This window comes from Miniopterus schreibersii (assembly GCF_964146895.1).
Source record: "Miniopterus schreibersii genome assembly, chromosome: 2".
NCBI lineage: Eukaryota > Metazoa > Chordata > Mammalia > Chiroptera > Miniopteridae > Miniopterus > Miniopterus schreibersii.
This window is the reverse complement of record NC_138102.1, coordinates 120,020,902-120,041,783: the sequence shown is the minus strand read 5'-3', so window position 1 is coordinate 120,041,783 and position 20,882 is coordinate 120,020,902. Positions and strand designations below refer to the sequence as shown.

Below are 20,882 nucleotides of genomic sequence, written 5' to 3'. Positions count from 1 at the left end.
GCAATGAAATACAACTTGGAAATAAAATAGAAATGAACTATTGATACACATAGAACAGGGGGAAATCCTCAAAATAAAATACAACAGACAGAAGGAAGCACTTATTGTAAAAATCCATTTAAAGGAAGCCTGGGACAGGTTACACTAATCCATGTGACAGCAATCAAGTCAGTAATTGCCTCGGTGGCAGCATATGTGGAGACTGACTGCAGTGGGCAAAGGGGAACTTCTGGGGCATGAAGAAAGTGCTCAATATCTTCATTTGTCAAAACGCTATAAATTCTATATGTACAATGAGTGCAATTTATTTCATGTAAATTATAATTCAATAAGATTAATTTACAAAAACGGATACTGGACAAATAGTTTCAAAGATTTACAATATGCCATTTACATAATGTTTCAAAATTATACGTGGCATTTTTTATGGGTCCATTCATTACAGTACATATATAAAATTATGAATGGGAATGTATGGGCTGATTTCAAAACCATGGTTTCCTCTGACATGGGAAAAATGCAGGTAGGGAGACAGATTGCCATGGAGTCAGGGATCCACAAGGGTTTCAAATGCATTTGCAAATTTTGTTTTAAAATGCGAAGCGTATGTGGCAGCGCATATTGTTAACATTAAGTAATGAGCAAAAAATATTTAGGATATCATTCTTTAAAGTTTTTTTGTGTTTGAAATATATTTTTAAAAGCATGGGTAAATTTTAACCGTTAGCAATTTATTAAAGTGACATAAAATATACACGAATTATTTTCGCAGCTCTACCAGAGTGTCCTGCTCCCCTGCTTGCATGAGGGCAACATGGAGGGAAATATTTACATGCTTTCTTTACGCAGTTATCCCATTCTCAGAACACTAGCAATTGGTGTTTTAAATGTTCAAAATAAAACTTGATATGTTCCAAGTGCTTTCCACAGAATTCACTAAGTTCTTATTCACTTAGTATTTGTGACGAGGTGGGTTGCCACAGAAGGTACTTGCTGGACTCTGGTACTGAAGCCCAGTTTCATCACCCACATCTATAAAGTTGATGCACGCTAACAGGATTAACTCTACTCCCTGGGCTGTTAACATCAGAAATTTTACAAATTTACATTTTAAAGAATATACTTAAAATTTCGGTATGGGTTATCTGCAAAAAATAGAGTATTATAGTTGTATTTATTGTAATATAGCTTTCTTTTATGAATCATTATGTGCCAGGCACCCTTCTAAAGATATTACAAATATTTATTAATACTGGCAGTTCTTGAAGTGGGCAGTACTATCTGCCTTTTACACATGAGAAAATAAAGCAAAAAAAAAAAAAGTTTAAATAACCTGTTCAGGGTTACTCATTGAGTAAGTGAAAGATCCTAGACTTGAAGCTAGAAGTCTGATTTCAAAGTCTGCAGCGTTAACCAAGACCATACCCCACTGGATTACCTAGAGACCACCAGGTGTATAATAATATCTTTGATATTACCTACTGGGATATAAAACATACACTTGAACCCTACTTACTCTCATCCTCAAAAACAGAAGTTTTCTGATATCATCAAAACTGGACCACTTTATGCAAGTTATATGTCATGTACTCAGCCAGTGATAATGCTAGCCTTTGAATTCAGGTATCAAGTCCAATATTCTTTCTGTTATTTGCTATCTCTTCCAATATATATTTGGTCCAAACCAAATTGTATTGTTTATTTGTTTTTCCAATTCTCTGCAACTTGCCAGATTTATCTCCCTAGCTCAGAACTGGTCATTTCACTGATCTGTTCAGCAGCCCTTCATTGCCTATTGAATTAAACTCACAGAAGATTCCTTTCCCATGTATTACTCTTTTTTAGCAGACCTAAGCCAAACTAGAATACTTGCTGCAGTACTAAAATACATCCTACACATTCCCAATATCATGCTTTGGCTCGTACAATTTCCTCAAAAGCTCGTATCCACCGGAATTCCCCACTCATTAAATTGTCAGTTGCTGTGAACAGGACATTTTTTCACATGACTTTAACCACGTAGCACTTAGCATAACATCATACACATGAGATGAAGTCAAGCAAATATGTTCAATTGGAAGTTTGCCTTACCAGAAATAAAATAATGCCTGTGTGACTGTGTATGGCACATGCTAAATATCTGTTCAATCAGGTAGCAAACACTGGTGGATCTAAGATAAATGAACGTGGGAGCACTGGGACAGCTGGATGCAGCCATGTGTCATTTGTTCAGGGTTATCAGTTATGCAAAATGAAACCAAACTCTTAATAGTATGCAAAAAACCTTTAACAACTGAAGCTGATTAAAAAGAATTCTGTACAACTGGGCAACTTACTGAAAAGTAGTTCATCAAATCTTTTTATTTTTCTTACATTATCCATACTTCAACAAACAGTTTCCCAGTTGAAGCAGTTTGGAAACAGCAAAGCTAATGGTTTATATTGTTATATTGTGCATACACACACACACACATACACACACACCTTTCTATTAAAAGCACGTAGGCCTACAAAACATAAAAAAGTTGGAACCATATCTTGAAATCCAACATATGTCAATAGCCACTGGATAGAACAAAAGTAAATATTACAACCAAAGTCCTTTTGGAGAAAACACAGTTTTCCCTCTTTAAATTACATTATATTTACTCTTTAAGGAGATAGGAATGAGTTTAACCCATTTTTTTGAAGATTTTATAAAAACTAATTAGACTAAAGAGACAGAGTGGGGAGGCTTTGGAAGAAACTTGGCTCAAGGGATCCCACGGGGGTGAGGCAGGTCTGGAGTATCGGCCAGCATGCACATGCGCAGAGGCAGACAGTAGGTCCAGAGAGGACAGTGACAAGCGACAGGTGGCAAACCAGGCCAGCAGGACACATGAGGGGAGGCTAGTAGGAGGGAGCATGTCATAGCAGGCAGGTGGAGCACGGCTAACGAGAATCCAAGGACTGCCCTGCGCAGATCCAAAAAGCCAGAGGCAGGGACGTGGGCCAGCAGGGAACAGGGGCCTGCTCGCCAGCAAGATTCAGAGGTGGCGACTTCCTCCGAGCCAGACCCCTCGTTTCCTGAAGGCAGAGAAATGGAGGGATGGATAGATGATAGATCGACATATAGCTATTTCTATTTCCCCTTCATAGTGCTTAAGAGTACTAAATAAATGTTAATTGAGTGAATGAATGAACAAATGCTTTAAATAAGTAAAGTACTAGAGAAATTTTAGAGAGAAAATAATATCAAAATCAGGTACCAAATGTGTATTACCACTAATCCAACCAAAGCAATAATACTGAAAATAAAAATAAAAGGAAATGTCAAAAATGCCATCATTTGGTACAAAAAATATTGCATACCTGGAAGATACAAGTAAGTACACTGAAAAGCTTTCTAAGTAAAAAAATTGGAGCTTTATAAGTAACAACTTCTTTATTAGAGATGACCACATACTAAATACACAAAAACCATAAACAACCAATTAATGGGTAAGATAATGGGAAATATTAGTTCATTGATAATGTCCAACTGTTATAAAATACCAGGAAGTTACACTTATAGGGCATTTCTGAAAAAGAGAAAAAAAACACACCACTATAAAGCGGGGAAATCTAAAATATAATTAATTTTTTTTTGGTATGGGAAACTTGTTACAAAGAACATGTTTCTTCTCAAATTAAAACATAGGTTTAATATGACAATTTAAAATCTTAAAAGTATTAGATTATATCAAATTTATTTAAAAATGCTTTAGTGTGTCTGGAAGACTATGTAACTGAGAAATAGGTTAAAATTTTTGAGTAATAAGTGTGATGAGAGGAAAACTTCCCTTTCGCATATTAAAATGTTTTCTTATCTAAATCAAGTGAGGGTGTGTTAGTTATAAGAGAAGCAAGTAACATCTCAATGAAACAGACAACTTCTAACATAGACCATGTTATCAGATTTTAGTCTGTCATTAAGGAAGAAGGACCCATCAATCGAGAAAAAATAAGCTATTCAGTAAATGTTGTAGGGAAATTGACTGCTATAAAAAAAACAAAATCATGTTAAGTTTAACTGCCTCACCATAAACCAAAATGAATTTTGTAGAGAATAAATCTTAATGTGTTTCATGGCCTTGTTTCCCTTTGAAGACCGCGGCCTTGTTTCACCTCAGGTCGCTCACCCAACTTCTAATGCCCAGCGGCCACTTACATTTTCTCCACAATTTATAAAAATTCAAAGATGTGTGTTGCAAAACCAGAACCTAAAGTTGGGACTACTAGTAGGCTACTTTAAGTAACTTTACTTCCCAGTCCAATAAATTTAATTAAAGCAGCATATAACATAATCCCTAATAATTAGGAAAGATCTTATTCACCTAAGTGAATTTCCTGGATAATAGTAGCTTATCACTTGGAGCAAGCCACCCGGTGGTTTGTTCCCAAAAGCCTCATCTCTGTATATCAGAAGCAATTCAGTTTAACCAGAAAGCACAGGCTCGCTCTGATCTGGGGAAAATTTAGCTCTTATCTAGGGAACTGTAAGGTCTATTCCTTCAGTACTCCTGGATCTGCAGCAGAACAACTTTGCTGCAAATGCCCAGGCCAAGGGAAAGCTATTACTAAGGACTTGGAGGAGTGCTTTCCATTCTTTTTTTCTGATCATGGTCACTGAAAGAGACGCATGACGATTTTGTGATGATACCTAATAATTAATTGGTGAGTTTATGACATTGGCTAGAAATATGACCGTTTTGCTTTCAAAGTTTGGGCTTGAATTATATGTAATTAAGAAAATATATTTAATAAGTGAATCCATTCAAAAACCTGTGAAATTAAGTAGCTGAAAGGAAAAGCCTGCTCTACTGAGTGTTCCGTTATTATGGGTTCTAAGAAGTTTATTAAAGCCTGATTATTTCCATAGCACCTTATATAGATTACTGTGATCATTCCAAAGCCCTCTTATAAATGTTACATACTGGGCTACCCAGGATGTAACATTTAAGACATAATATTTTTTAAATGAGGATTTACTAGACTAAAAATTGTTTTACAAAATTAAGTTATTTTAAGGTAAATTAAAATATTTTGTTGCTATACAGCCAAGACTACACAGGAGAAAGTTGAAGAACACAAAGAGGGGAGTCAACAATTATTGTCTGTAATGCTGGGTTCCATACTATTCTTACAACCTTCAGGTACCCAGCAAAGCCTGAACCAGCAGGGCTCGAGAGGTAAAAAGGTAGCAACACAGATGAGTTTCTGGAGAGTGTCCTGAAGAGTGCCCAAGGGTAAGCTATCCACGTGCCCTGAGGCTCTCCCTCTTCAGCCACGTGGGTGAAACTGTGACTCTCATTGACAGGAGACCGGGAACTTCAAGAAAGGCCAGGTATTCAGGAGCTGGGTGACCAAGAACAATAACCCATCAAAACTATTTTTAAAAAAGTAAATGGAGGGGAAAAATAAAAGATGTGCTTTACCTTAGGCCTTTTGTTCAAGCTAGCAATGCTAAGCATTTTAAGTAATTTCAAATTATGCTTTCATTTTCAAAATGTGATTGTTAGCACATTCAATTGATTTTTAAGTTTTATTTTTCAATTACAGTTTACATTCAATATTATTTTGTATTAGTTTCAGGTGTACAACTTAGTGATTAGACAATCATAAACTTCACAAAGTGTTCTCAATATTTGAAGCACCCACCTGGCACCATCCATAGTTATTAAAATATTACTGACTACATTCCCTGTGCTGTACTTTACATCCCTGGGACTACTTGTGGCCTGGAGGGTATTATACTCAGTGTAACAAGTCAGACAGAGAAAGACAATAGCATATGATTTGACTTATATGTGGAATCTAAAGAGTAAAATAAACAAACAAAAAGAGACTCATAGATACAGAGAACAGAAAGATCATTGCCAGAAGGGAGGGGGCATTACGGGGCTGGGTGAAAAAGATGAAGGGATTAAGAACTGTAAAATGTAATTTTTTAAAGAGTTGATTTAAAGTGGTCAGTTCTGAACTCAATCCTACTTTTCCCTTTTCTAGCCTTTCCTTTCCCTCTCTCCTCTCTCCCTCTTTTCTTCCCTGCCTCTCCTCCTATCCCCCCTCCTCTCTCTCCATTATTTGCCTTTATTCTAGATAGACTATTAAAAGCCCAAGAGCCCCAGAAAACTCTTGCTGCCCACTTCTGAAGGTAGAGCTAAATTACTGCACCCTCAGGAAATCTCACACTAATCTTATAAGATCTTATAAGATCATGCTTCATTTTTGCCTGTGGCTGAAGTTATTGCTAAGATAATGTATTTATAAAACTCTTTAAGTAACACACCACTGCCAAAAATAGTATTATAGTATTATCATATGTCCAAAAGCTGATTTTAATCATCACTTTAATCTTCAAAAGATAACTTATTCCATGGAGAAGACTGGGATTTTCTTCAAAGTCAGGAAAAAAATAAGCTTTCTGGTGAATTGAAATGGATAAGATTAAAGAAAAAACTTCTGTTATGGGAGTTTTAGAAAGCTATATAAAATACCAAACCCTCAAAGAAGTAAAAATAAAGTTGGAAACCTAAGAAGTCTAGCTATCTTAGAATCATACATAGAACATTAAGGAATTAATATCTTGAAATTAAAAAGGTAGCATATGTTGTCAGTGCTATTATATCATGACATGTTACAAATCTAGAAGATTAAACCACATTCATTGATCTGAATAAGATGGTAAAAGAATATTAAGACAAATATCACTTATTACACTTATATAACTTTTAAGCATCACAAAAAAATTGCTACCTTTTGCAAACTTCAAATACAAACTTTGCCAGGAAGAGCACAACAGATTGGTAAAGTGCAAAACAACCCTTGATGCTTGCATTCTTTCTTTGTGATGTGATGTTTCTCCTTAACCCAAAACAAAAACTGACACACCAGGGCAGAGCTTTTACCCTGGAGAAGTCCCGCCACTGCACGGCCCAACTACATTTTAGTACAAAACAAATCTGCTCATCCACAGCCATGCCTTTTACTATACATTTTTTTTATGCTCTTAAACCCTTAAAGTGCTGGGATTTCCCAATCAGGAATAAAAATGAGCAAGGTTGGCCATATTTCACAAGGGGATGCAGCAATCGTTCTGTTTCCTGGCATCTGTTGGTGCTTTCAGTCTTGGCTCACCCAGAGCGTGCGCACCAACGCCTCCCAGTCGGAGGGAAAGAAAAAGAAGGTTTTCTGTAAGTGGTTACAACTAGGGATCTGTTGGATCCACTCAGGTGAGGTGTGCGGAAGGTTGCAGGTTAGGAAAGGAAGCGTTGGCACGGACCCCAGGCCTTCACGTCCTGGTGGAGAGAGCTGAATGACTGTGCTCTTCTCACGTCCGTTTTCAGGGCCGAGCTCAAGTTTCCCCCCTGAGAATGGGCAATGGGAGGCAAACTGCACCAGTGACTCGGGGACATCCTCTAGGGCGCGACTGTTATGTCCTCTGAACACAGAAACAATGTTCAACAAAGAGCCATACGCATATTAAAAGTTTTAAAATGTTAAAATTGCACTGCAGCTGAGAAGAAGAGAGGAGTTCCACTGAAAGGAAATTAATGAACAGGTGTCACATGGACAATCGGTGTCAGCTTCTGAGGACTGGGAAGTAAGGAAACCACGTTACAGGGCTCCTGTGTCTGACAGGAGCACCGTCCTTCGCAAATGCACGTCCTAGGAGTCGTGCTTGTCGCGATGCGCACTGGCCTGTGTTGGGCAGAAAAGGACAGTTTATTAAGGGCTATGTAAGCAACGCACTTTCCTGATCTCCAACAGCATGCGAGCGTCTGTTTTCTTGGACACAGGTTTAGAAAGAAATTCTACCCTCAGCCAATGTGGTAATTCTTGGACCAAAATTCACCCACCATTTTGAGAAAGAAAAGACTCTTTCAAGCCCAAATTATTTCTGAGGGAGTTTAAAAAATATTTGGAACAAAAATGTTTTAAATTCCAGCCTTTTTTTTTAATAGTAACCCCATTGAAAACAAAGTTTTCTTTATTCTGTCAACCAGTTAATGAATAGTAATAAAAGTAAATAAATGTTTTCCCCTTGATTATTAACTCTGACTAGAAGATAGTTAATACCGATTGAAAATTTGAAGTGTATTCTTTCTCTGTCTTAGGGAGACATTATATTAAAGGGATTTCTTAATAAAGGCTTTCTTTGTGAATGGCTTATATAAAATAACCTGTTAAACTTCAATGTAATTTACATCAATAAGCCCAATATATAAAACATTATATTCAAATTTAATTTGTTTCAGCACATGGAAATTATGAAAAATCAGTATTTGTTTTATTTTTTTCTTTATTTTACTGACTGCATTTGCATTTAGACATTTCAGTAATTTCAAAAAAGCTACCCTAAAAATATCTGACACCTTATTGGAAAAGGCTCTTCTACTCCTGATCCACAATAGATACCACTACAAATTTTCATAGAAGACTAAGAGAAGCATGCAATTTTATGAGCTCAAAAATGTCTAATGATTCTCCACTCCCTATAAGCTTCACCCCAATAGTCACAATATTTATACCTTTAAGTGTGTCCTACCAGTCATTCTCATCACAGTTTGGTCATGACCTGTCCTTCATGTTCATCTCCTATCCAGATCCTACCCATCTTTCTGGGTCTTTAAAAAAAAAAAATCTACCTTTCCATGAGATCCTCTATTCATTCAAATAACCCTTCATGCCATATTCCCTACATTATTCATCTTGGAATCTCATGAATACTAATTTGTGCTGTTATGTAACTGCTTCAGAAAGTACATCTCATATCTCTAATTAGATTGTAAACTCTATGAAGGCAAGCAATACATTGATCTTTCTAAATTTAACAAAATTTTGCACAAAATAAAGACATATTAAGGAGCAGACAGAAAAGAGAACAAGAATAAAAGTGTAATTTTTAGGACATTTCATGTGGGCAAGAACTAAAGGGTTTTATGAGAACTCTCTGAGCCCTTTGCTCAGTCAGTTTTTCTGTAAACCTAAAACTACTCTTTTTTAATTTTTATTTTATTTCTTAATTAAATGTATCGGGGTAACAATAGTTAATAAGATTACATATGTTTCAAGTGTACAGTTCTGTGATACATGATCTGTATATTGCATTGTGCGTCCACCACTCCGAGTCATCTTCCATCACCATGTATTTCTGCCCCTTTCCCCTTTCCCACCCCCCCCCCTTCCCTCTGGGAACCACCATACTGTCGTCTGTGCCTATGAGTATAACTGTTCTTTTAAAAAGCCTGTTAATTAAAATACAAAAACAAAAAAATTGAGAGGCTATATTTTTAAAAGGAAAGGTTATCCCAAAATTTTTAAAAAATATATACAGAATGGAGATGGGGTGAAATACACTTGGATCTATTGCTCAATAGGTAACCATATCAATGTTTGCAACATAACACAAAATCTAAAAATCCAAGAAGGATTGTAGTAAGTGATACTTTTTCTTCAGCAAGTACATAAACTACATGTGGAATATAGGTTTGGGTTTGGGGGCTATAAATAAGTAAACTATCAATTTTCAAAAATAAGCCAAGCCCGGCCAGGCGTGGCTCAGCGGTTGAGCGTCGACCTGGGATCCAGGCGATCGGGGTTCGATTCCCGGTCAGGGCACATGCCCGGGTTGCGGGCTCGATCAATGACTGATCATTGATGTTTCTGTCTCTCTCTCTCCCTCTCCTTTCCTCTCTCTGAAATCAATAAAGATACATTTTTAAAAAAAAAAAAAGCCAAGAACAAAGGATGAACAGAGGCAAATAGAAATTAGAGGAAATTAAACTTTTATAAAGACAGATTTATGTTATATAACTTAAACAAATTGCTTTTAAAAACTCAAAACATCAAGAAATAACAGTTCTAGTTGACAAACATATAAAAAATATACATTTTCTGTTACTTAAGAATATTCAATTCTACCATAGAGAATAGAGGAGAAAACAGGGAGAATAGATAAAACTAAATATAAAAGCAAATGGCTTGGGAAATGTGTTAGACATAGATAAAGGAGGTGTAGCCCATGCTTGTCAACACAGGAAGGGACAGATTAAGCATCAAATCATCAAACACATCTGAGAACCCAATATTCAGGAGGTCTTATATTGACCACTCATGGCTGCCCAACAGATTATAGGTGAGTTATAGCCTTTGAGCAAAGACTTGTCATTAGAGATCAAAGCTAAGATCGTCTACACTCTCTTACTCCCAATTACTATCTCTGAATGTGAAAGTTGCGGAGAAGGGTGATAGGAAGAAACAATTAACTCATTTGAAACATGGTTTCAGAGGAAGGCTCGATGGATACCCTGACCACAAGAAAGGCAAACAAGTGGATCCTAGAGCAGATTAAGCCTGAAACATTGTTGGAGGCAAAAATAACAAAACTAAAGCTGCCCTACTTCGGGCCCATCATGAGAAGGCAGGTTTCTTAGACAAGACAATAATTCTGGGGAAAATAGAAGGCAGCAGGAAAAGAGGGAGCCCAGATATGAGATGGATTGATTCCATTAAAGAAGCCATAGGAGTGAGTCAATAGCAGCTGAGCAGGACTGTTGAGAAGAGGACTGTTGACATCTCTCACTCATAGAGTCACCAGGAGGGAGAGTCAACTCAGTGGCTCATAGTTTTGATTATGTGTATGGAGTATTTGTGTATTGGTCCCAGACACCTTCCATCTGCTGAAATCCCTCAGGTCTAGTCCTTGTAACTAGTGTAAGTGGCATAGACTAAAGGGGAAGGGAGAAAGACAGAACATATGAGCACTGTATAACTCAAGGCTTGGATAGAAAGGTCTCTGTACCCAACTTCTGCCCTATTCTAAGTATGCTAAACGACTCCATCTTTTCCCCTTTGGTTCTTACTGTATAATTTTAAATAATGAAATAGACCATGAGCTTTAAGCATTTTGATTAGAACATCAGTTTTGTGACTTCTGGGACAGACTGCCTGTACATGGCAGTGTACATGGAAAATACCATTGCATCATTATTTCCCAGTGCCTCAGTATGCAGGCCCAGGTCTCAGTCAATAGCTATTAACAGTGCCGCTTTTGGCCACTCGAGTAGAAAAATGTAAGTTCCCCCTGCAGGTGGGCAAATAAATACTCAAAGGTCCTCTAAATTAGTTTGCCCTAGATTTTTTTTTCTCTCACAGGCCATTCTTTTATTGGACACTATATAGAGGCTCAGAATAAGAACTTTTTGATTACATATATGTATTTTTAAAATATATTCTTATTGATCTCAGGCAGAGAGGAAGGGAGAGGGGGAGGGGGAGGGGGTGAGGGACGGGGAGAGGGAGAGGGAGAGGGAGAGGGAGGGAGATAGAAACATCAATGATGAGTCACTGATCTACTGCCTCTTGCATGTCCCCTGCTGGGGATCGAGCCCCAAACCTGTGCTTATGCCCTGACCGGGAATTGAACCTCGATCTCCTGAATCATAGGTCGATGCTCAACCATTGAGCCACACCAGCCAGGAAACTTTTTGATTATATAAGTCACTGCTATAGGAGCCGTGATTTAGTTTATAAGCATGTGACCTTGGGCAAGCAGGTTAATTCCTCTTTGCTATGATATTCTCTCTTTAAAATGAAGATAACTATTTAACATACTTGGTAAAACACACAGTAATGAGATCACTCATTTTAAGCATTTCAACACAAGGTCTGCTACTTTTTTTTTTTTTCAGAGTTAAATAATGGCTACAAGTTTAAAAAATAAGACGTTCATATATTTTTGTTCTATATTCTAAAAAGCACCAATTCTTGAATTTATATTTTCAAACGTCTTAAATCTCATAATAGCTTATACTTAAATACAGGAAAATAAAAAAATCTACTTACATGGCTTAAAAGATCGTAATAATATTGTAAAATTACATAGCGAGGCTTTACCAATTGCATAGAGCCCCAATAATGAAATCAGGAGAACTAAAATGTAATATGATTAATTTTCATGTGACTGGTGATATGTTACACATATAATGCATACACTTAAAAGGCTCCAAATTATATGCAACTTAAGCATATTATAACTTTTGGTATTTTTCTATCACTCAATGTTCTCAAAACTGACAGGTATTATCTGAAGGGAAAAATGTCTGAACTTCTGAAAAAGTGTAAAATGTGTGTGTGTGTCTGATTAAACAACTCCCCCCCCCCCCCAAAATGGTAGAAACTTTGTGGAATAAATGTGTTTGTGCAGTGGTGACTGTTTATCACAGTAGGTTGTGACAGGCATTAAAGCACCAACTGTTTTAGACAATATGTCATAACCAGGGAGCTGGAGGGCGGTAACAAAGTGCTTGGCTAACCATTCTATACTAGGGACATCTGTTCAGCTTAGCAAGCTAGTAACACCAGACATTACTATAATTCGGATTATCTGAATATCACAGTTCATTTAGGTTTTAAAAGATGTAAACAACCTTGAAAAATCATTTTCTATATCTTAGGCATTTTAAACATTAGTTGTATGTATCACAGAAAATGTTTGTGTAGCATTTTAAGTGACAGAGCCAATATGTGGAATTTAAGCATATTATAACTTTTGGTATTTTTCTATCACTCAGTGTTCTCAAAACTGACATGTATTGTCTGAAGGTAAAAATTTGTATTATATTTTAAATTTTTATTGTATTATACTTTGATTTTTAAAATCATGTAATACAAAATTTACATTATGTAACATTATGTGAGTAAAATTTTTGTTCACATAGCAACAAAAAACAAGCAGAGTATGACTTATTAAAGCAACATGTAGGTGGATAATTTTTTTCTTTTCTTCAATCAAAAGTTAAATAATATAATACTTGTGTAGAGTCTTTACTGTGTGCTAGATGCTGTCTATTAAATGCTTCATTGACATTGTTTTAATCTTTAAAACACTCTTAGAAGGTAATATTATTTCTCACTTTATGAACTAGTTAATTGAGACTTAGACAAGTTATATAACTTGCCTAAGGTGAAATATCAGCAAGTGGACCTAAAATTTGGATCTAACATCAAACCCTGCATTTATAATCACTGTTATTTTCATAAAGAAAAAGTTTACTTTCTATATCCTACACTCTGTTCATTGTTCTTATTTGTGAATAGCATCTACCCTGTTTTTCTGGGAAGTAGGGTGACGGACTCATTGTGAGTTACTTGGGATTTTTCCAGGTTTAGAGCCCAAGCCGAGCCTCCTGGGTACCCATCCTAAGCAAGCCCAGTGCCAGTTGGTAGCCTACCAGCAAAGAATACCTAACCTGGGAAGAGCCTACTAGTTCACAGGTTTTACTCTCAAAATTCATAAATCTGTGTGAAAAGTGGTGAAGCCTGAGAAGTTATGAAGAAGACTTCATTTTTGAAGCACCAAGGACCGTTTCCCAGGTAGAGAGAGGAGCATTCATTGCCTCTTTCCCTGGAAGTCATGTCTAGAAACTAAGAAATGAGCAGCAGCCCCCTTAAGTAGTATTTCACAGCTGGTACGTGAACTGAACACAGGTTTTTATGGAAGTTGTGTAGGCATGGCCTACTTCCAAATGGAAGGGAATTAGGGGTGAGAGCAAAGAGCAAAATATATATTTCTTGTAGCGTCCCTGGCTCCTCCTTTACCTGCCACAGGCCCGGTGTTTTGGAAATGTTTTAAAAGGGTTGCTCCACAGCAGTCTCATTTCTCTGCATCACTTCTCGGGGCCGCCATCTGGAGATGGCAAAGGCCTTTAAAATCTTCCCTTTTCCTCTGCTTGGTGTGCGCCCCTCCCCCAGCTCTGCTGAAGTGACTGGAATGTTCTGTAGATCTAAGTGCAAACCTATTTTTGCCACAGTGTTTGGGACTCTCTGGGCACAAAGTGTCTGCAGATGAGGTAAATTACGGGGGCACAGGTTCATGTTACTCACTTAGCTGCCACCAGTTTAAAGCATTAATCCGACTCTTCTGAATGTCCCCTTTCAGTCAGTGGGCCCTTCCGTCACCTACTGTTCTTTAAGCCACTCACTGGCCTTGCTGGCCAATCCTCCTTCTACCTGCAGGACGCACTAGGTTCTGCTCATTTCCTTTCTCTCCTCTCCCCAAACCCCTCTTTATTCCACCCCTTTTCTCTCTTCTCTCTCTTTTCACCGCTGAAAAAAGGATCATTTTCCTGTCTAGCCCTCAGCTACAACTGAAACTGATTTCTTTGAACCCAACTATGCAACGATGTAGTCCTATCCCTTAGATATAATCTGCAAAAACCTCTTTGCCAGTTTCTGACAAACCCTCTCCTGTGTCTCTTTCTCCCTTGCCTTCCTCACGCCGGCACCGTTTCAATCCACGGGTTTGCTAAGAAGCTTCAACTTTGCTCCCTAGAAATACCAACCCTACACCTCAGGAACTTCTGTCCCCAAATCGTCCTTTCCCAAGCTCCCCATTCATGACAAACCCTTCATTGTTGTACACTGGCGTAGAACCACATTCCTTTCCCCCAAAGTTCCCAGCTCGGTTATTTCTTTGTGTGATTTTTAAATTAGTGTCTGTCCCCCAGTAAACTGGAAATTTGTTGAGGGTGTAAATATGTGAAACACTATGACTTAAGTCTCCAGTTTCAATATTTTCATTTCCATTATACGATTAACACAAATAAATCTCTAAGTTTATCTTAAACATCTCGTCTCACCAAATCTAGTTTTTTGATTAATTCACTATGGCTGTTTCAGTCAGAGAGGCCTTATGAATTGAGTAGGGGAGGGATGGAAATGAACATTTCCTGAGGCACTCCACGTCATGGACTCAACATATATTATTTCATTTTAGGCTAACACAGGCCTGTGATGTATGTATTCTATGTGCCATTTGATCTCTTATAAAAATGGGGCTTCAAACATAATTGAGAATGGCTAGAACTTCAATTCCATCTGACTCCAAAGCTCTCTTTTTCCATCACATACCTCTCCTTCCCAAAGGCTCAGAGCTAAAACCCACCACTGAGTAAAAGAGCCTTAATCCCTTCCCTCCCGCTCCTCCTCAAGGAGACAACTGGACATATCCAGTCTTCTGTGGAGATGATGGAAAGAAAATGCATTTGCAAATAACTAAGCATCAAGTAAGAACAGCGGGGCGGCAAACTATTTGAAAACTCACCTAGTTTCCGATTTTGTTATGCAGGAGCTCTAGGCCCCTCAAGTAATTTATTGATACTTAATATTATTGTTCTCTTATTATTATCTCCTTTTCCCATAATTTTTTAAAAATATATTTGAATTATTTAAAACCTGGGGGACTTCAGTTTTCATAAACCTGTTCTGACCTTTTGTCAAGGTCTGTGGCTCCCAAGTTCTACTGAGAAATAATGTAATTGCAATTACTGACATCTCATATTTTGCAAACAATCGGAGTTCCAAGAGTTCAGTAGTTTGTTTGGAATTATTGCGTATTTTCCCATTACCTAATCTAATACAGATGGTTATTTCCCAAGCTGGCATTTCCTTTTTCTCTCCTCCCACTCCCATCCCAAAACAACAACAAAAGAGAGAAATGTCTTTTTAGACCAAGATGAACAACCACACTAATTTTACTGGCCTACGTGCTACAGAATGTTGGGGATGGGGCTTTGCAGTGTAACAAGAAATGATCATTCAACAGCGAAGGTGGAACACGCACAAAGAAATGCCACCTCAGTCTGAGAGGCTGCTCTTGATCAGCACCTCAGAGATTTTTCTACTTTTTTCTAGAATCTTTTCTTTCTACACTTTGAACTCACTCTTTCTCCTATGGTGACACTGGAACGAGGGAAAAATAATGGAGAAAGAGCACACTTTCCTATTCTTGAGCAGTTCATGACGTGCAGGCTCTCGCATCTCTCCGAGACCTCTTAAAAACAGTGGTGAGTCTGAGAATGGGACCACCTTAAATGTTATTCCTATTATCCAGGCAACAAAATTCCTCCGGAGCAATGTTTTTCCTAACTCATTTTTTCTCTATACCTAATTTCAGGAAAAAAAGTATTTTCATGGAGTATGCAACATTTTTGAAGTGATTTCACATTTTTAAAAATTTCTTGTTCATGACTGCCTTCGAGAGTATGATGTCTTTTGTCATTGGATCAACTTTATGGATTAAAAAGCTGAGAATCTGAGATGTAAGGATTGACTAAATCCTTACAAGCTCCAAATGATTAAAACCTAGGCCATCCATATTCCAGTTCCAGGGCTATTTCTCCCCCCCTCCCCCTTTTTTATATCTTAGTCAGTTTCACTCATCCTTCGAGATTCAAACTCCATGAGAAAAGGGATCATTTTTTACTCCTTTATCCTTAGCATCCAGAACACTACCTGGCATTTAGCAGATACCCCAAAAATGTTGAACAAATGAATTTCAGTTATTATTATCTTAGTAACCTTTGCAATTATGCTACATAATTTTATTGGTGAAATATGACTCTTCAAATTATCTTTACATTATAAAATGCAGCATAGAGTGTGGTTAAGAGCACCGAGTAACTTTCCATAACGTATATTAGAAAATAGCTTGTGTTCTTGGAGCCTCCAATCCGCAGCCTTAACTGCGGACATTACTACAACCAGGGGACTGGTGGAAATAGGAAAAAATATCACAAAAGGGGTATTGGCTTTTTATTCTTCCCTGTGCTTCCTGCTTTTCCAAACACCCAAAATTGACTCTCAAACTTGATAAGGAATTATCCAGCTGCAGGACAACAACATAAAAACAGACTCACATGTCAACTTAACAACTCAAGCCTGGGGCTCAAAATAAAGAGCCTGAAGAATTGCCTTTTGAATAAGCGACTTGACTCGAAAATGTGGCTGGTTCCTGCATTGTCTGACCATCGATTCCTGGCACTGTCTTCACTCCATTCACTTACAAAACCAAGTCATATTGAACACGGCCTATAATTACCACTGCTGGGCGTAGAATAAGAGGGACCTTTGGTTTCCATCTAGTTTTTCAAGGGCGCTGACTGCAAAGGCCAAAGCCAAAGTTGATGTCATTCCAAAGGCCACTCACAGGTGGAGTGGTTCCTTCCAGAACTCTAGGAGGAAAAACAAACAAACAAAAAAACAAAGACGAAAGAAAACAGAGAAACAAAAGAAAACAAAAAGAGAAAGGAAAGAAAATAATATGATAACAAATGAGGGAAAACCAAAACAAACAAAATAAAAACACACACAGAAAAGCCCCTGCAAGAGCGGTGCTTTATTTCTGTCATTGCCCTCACACAGCCCTATGCCTAATGTCCACCACGCAGTTAATACAGGCCATACCCTTCACAGGCCTATCGTTTGATCAAATCTTCACCGAAACTGTATTAGGCAACTGCTATTATCTGGAAGAAGCTGCGATCCGGTGCCTGCCTACGCACACAGAAACAGAAATGGACTAAGCTGGACTTCAAGGGAGCCCTTTGACGAGAGGGCCCCTGCCCTTCGTCTTGACATTCACTGCCTTCCCAACCACCACACTTGTGCGTATTGGGCCCTAAGAAAGTGGCAATTAAAAATTCTATCGCCTTGCTTGTGCCTCAGTTGCCACCTTTCTCATCTGAATCCCATGAAACGACGGACTTGGAGTCGATGGAGGGCGAGCGCACCAATGACAAAGCTGCGAGCACCGTGTGTAGAACAGGAGCCATACCACAGGCACCTTGGAGTGGGGGCCACAGTGAGTCCCGAAGCAGCATCTTGCTTTCGTGTAAGTCTCATTTCCACTGAAAACTATTTTTAAACAGAAGTTATCACATGTATTGCATTCACATCCTCTGTTCCACCCCTTACCTCATAGGTACGGCTGTTCCACCATGGAGGGGTACAGAATTCAGATTTGGGTTGCCACACTTCCAAAAAAAAAAAAAGATAGCAAAGGAAGGAATCTGAGCACCCTCCAGCCACCCCCTTCAGCTCCCAACTCATCTTATAGCTTTATTAAAAGAGAGGAAAGAGATTTACCTGCTGCTACTGAGGCCGCAGCCTGAAAGTCATGTAAAACCTTTGAAGGACTGTAATGGTTTTAATCACCAGGAATAGCATCTTTTTGACAGACAGGCGAGAAAAGAACTGAACCATTCTGCAAATATGAACCAGGCTATTTTGGAGCAATGGCTATTGCCTTTGAAATGTTTCATCATGGGTCTATACTTAGAATTCAGATGAGCCCAAGGGAGGGGAACGGGGCAGTGCTAATCCCCAGTTGTTTTGAAGTCGTCCTGCTAGCCTGTTAGTGTTTCAGCGGTCCCAAAGGGAAACCTTCCATTCTGTGTTTCGATTGTGGCATTCTCTCAGTGTGTTTCGTTTTCACCTGTTCTGCATATAGATTGTCACATCTTCCTGGGGGTGACGCTTCTCCCTTTTCTTTCAAACTAGATGTTCTGGAGAGCACTGGCTGTGACCACATTGGGAGACTGATGCTCCATGACAGCTAGAAGTTGGATTGAGTTTCAGGAGCTGCTATATATAAAGCTGGGGTGACTTATGTCACCGCACTAATTAGATGCCATCTGGGTGGTTCCTCTGGGTTTTTGAGCCCATCGCCCAGTTCAGACGGAGTCAGAGGCCAAGGAGGAGAACATGATGATGGACCTTTTTGAAACTGGCTCCTATTTCTTTTACTTGGACGGGGAAAATGTGACCCTGCAGCCATTAGAAGTGGCAGAGGGCTCTCCTCTGTATCCAGGGAGTGATGGTACCCTGTCCCCCTGCCAGGACCAAATGCCCCCGGAAGCCGGGAGCGACAGCAGCGGAGAGGAGCACGTCCTGGCGCCCCCAGGCCTCCAGCCTCCCCACTGCCCCGGCCAGTGCCTGATCTGGGCTTGTAAGACCTGCAAGAGAAAATCCGCCCCCACCGACCGACGGAAAGCCGCCACCCTGCGCGAGAGGCGGCGGCTAAAGAAAATCAACGAGGCCTTCGAGGCCCTGAAGCGGCGGACGGTGGCCAACCCCAACCAGAGGCTGCCCAAGGTGGAGATCCTGCGGAGCGCCATCAGCTACATCGAGCGGCTGCAGGACCTGCTGCACAGGCTGGATCAGCAGGAGAAGATGCAGGAGCTGGGGGGGGACCCCTTTAGCTACAGACCCAAGCAAGAGAATGTAAGGCCAGGTGCAGCCGGGCGGGAACACCGAGCCGATTCGCCGCTTTCCTTGGGGCTTTACTACCCAGCTGGCTGGCCTCGGTTCCCGTCCCCCTTCCTCGCCCGCCCCTCCTCCCGCTCCCTCTCCAATGAACCCCCAGTGACCCGTGGACTCGGGGTGCCTGCCACAGGCAGGAAACGCGCACCCCGGCCTGTTCCGAGGAAGCAGGAGAGACACCCCCAACAAAGGCACCCCCCCCACCCCCCACCCCCCGGAACCGATGTTTCTTTCCTAATCTGCTGCCTTGGTTTTCCCGCAGCTTGAGGGCGCGGATTTCCTGCGCACCTGCAGCTCCCAGTGGCCAAGTGTTTCGGATCATTCCAGGGGGCTCGTGGGAACTGCCAAGGAAGGTAAAGTAAAGGAAAGGGCGCCGGGGCTACGCCAGGGAACACCCCGGGAGGGGGCTGTTTGCTCGGTGCGGGCCTTCGAGGCCCAGAGCCGGGGCAGGGGCGCGCCCCGAGGGAAGCGCGCTGCGTTGCGCGGGGCCGAGGCCCGGGCGGGGCGCGGCCTCTCCGCGCGCCCCGGGCCCCCGCGCTAGGTTGCTGTGCTTTCTGCGCTCAGGCGGGGCGAGCGCTGATTCGTCGGCCTCGAGCAGCCTTCGGTGCCTCTCTTCCATCGTGGACAGTATTTCCTCGGAGGAACGCAAACTCCCCTGCGTGGAGGAGATGGTGGAGAAGTAGTGGGGGGCCGCCGTGTGGGACGCTCGCCGCCGCAGGAAGGTCCCACCCTCCCGCCTCCTTCGCCGAATCCTCTGGACGAGCTCACGTTACGTTGGTGTGGAGGAGCCCGGCCCAGGGGTGTCAGAGAGAAAAGAGACAGCCCCAGGGAAACCGCTGTGCGCGCTCAGATGCAAAAGCCTTTGGGCTCTGGGCTGTGATTTTTTGGAACAGCGAGTGGCTTAGGTCTAGCGGCCTGACTCTGTTTTTGTTTGGTTGGTTTTGTAATATATTTTCCTTTTATTACGGTGATTCTTTCGTGCCATGATCCAAAGAAGTTCATTCCTGTCTAAAACGAAGAGGGAACGTTGCATTTCAATGTTAGTGGTATTGAATGTATTTTTGTAAATAACCTTAGTACTTTCATTTTATATGTAAACCTAAGAAATATATATTGTAAAGTGACAGACATATTGTATATACAATGTGAGAGGATCCTGGTATTGTAATATTAAAAAATGAGTTTCTGTATGAATAAAGTTGGTCCTATTTTGAGTCAGCTGGAAAAATATGCTTGAGGTACGTGTCCATGAAGAGAGCCATGTTTTAATTTAGACCCCGCGCACGCCCATTTATTCGGGTGTTCTCCTAACGGCTTATGTGAAGGGGGGGAAATGGGTCGTTTTTCTATGTCTAAACCAATCTGTCCACATTTCTGTAAGTGAGGAACATCCAGAAGGAAATTGTCCTCTTGTGCCAGCATTACTTTCTGTTTCTGATGTAACTGTCCTGTACCTGGAGCTCTGGGTGAGATTTGCTTGCCCAAAGTTAGCAACTGAGTTTTCAGTTCCGCAAAATCTCATTGTAGCAAGAAATTGCCACACAAAAAAACCTCTTTGTTTATTTTTCTAAAAGATCTTCAGCTAACTTAGCCCACCTTACTTTCCCTCTTTGACTTTCTCCAGGCCAGGCCCTCGAAGCAGCAGCCTTCCTCCGAGTCCCCAGGGCCTTCAGTGGCCGCCCGGCCAGGGCTCTGGGCCCCTCCCCAGGTTCCTTGAACTAGACTGGCGGCTAGAAGACTGCAATACCCTCAGGGCC

General features: G+C 40.3%; 1 protein-coding gene and 1 long non-coding RNA gene across 3 annotated transcripts; one reads left to right on the top strand and one right to left on the bottom strand.

Moving 5' to 3' along the window:
- Nucleotides 1-5,538: 5,538 nt before the first annotated feature.
- Nucleotides 5,539-18,087, bottom strand: LOC308553185. Of its 2 annotated transcripts, XR_013998197.1 has the most exons (4): nucleotides 17,950-18,037; nucleotides 17,779-17,837; nucleotides 16,904-17,036; nucleotides 5,572-7,722 (listed from the first exon to the last, which is right to left on the bottom strand). It is a non-coding gene; the product is annotated as an uncharacterized lncRNA (long non-coding RNA). The 2 variants fall into 2 exon arrangements; XR_013998196.1 differs by lacking the exon at nucleotides 17,779-17,837 and having other exon boundaries at nucleotides 5,539-7,722; nucleotides 16,722-17,036; nucleotides 17,950-18,087.
- A 160-nt stretch (nucleotides 18,088-18,247) lies between these two features.
- Nucleotides 18,248-20,668, top strand: MYF6 (myogenic factor 6). The gene is made up of 3 exons (XM_081128473.1): nucleotides 18,248-19,086; nucleotides 19,388-19,478; nucleotides 19,690-20,668. The coding sequence occupies exons 1-3, from the start codon at nucleotides 18,568-18,570 to the stop codon at nucleotides 19,806-19,808; spliced, it is 729 nt and encodes a 242-aa protein (XP_080984599.1). The 5' UTR covers nucleotides 18,248-18,567; the 3' UTR covers nucleotides 19,809-20,668.
- The last annotated feature ends 214 nt before the right edge of the window (nucleotides 20,669-20,882 follow it).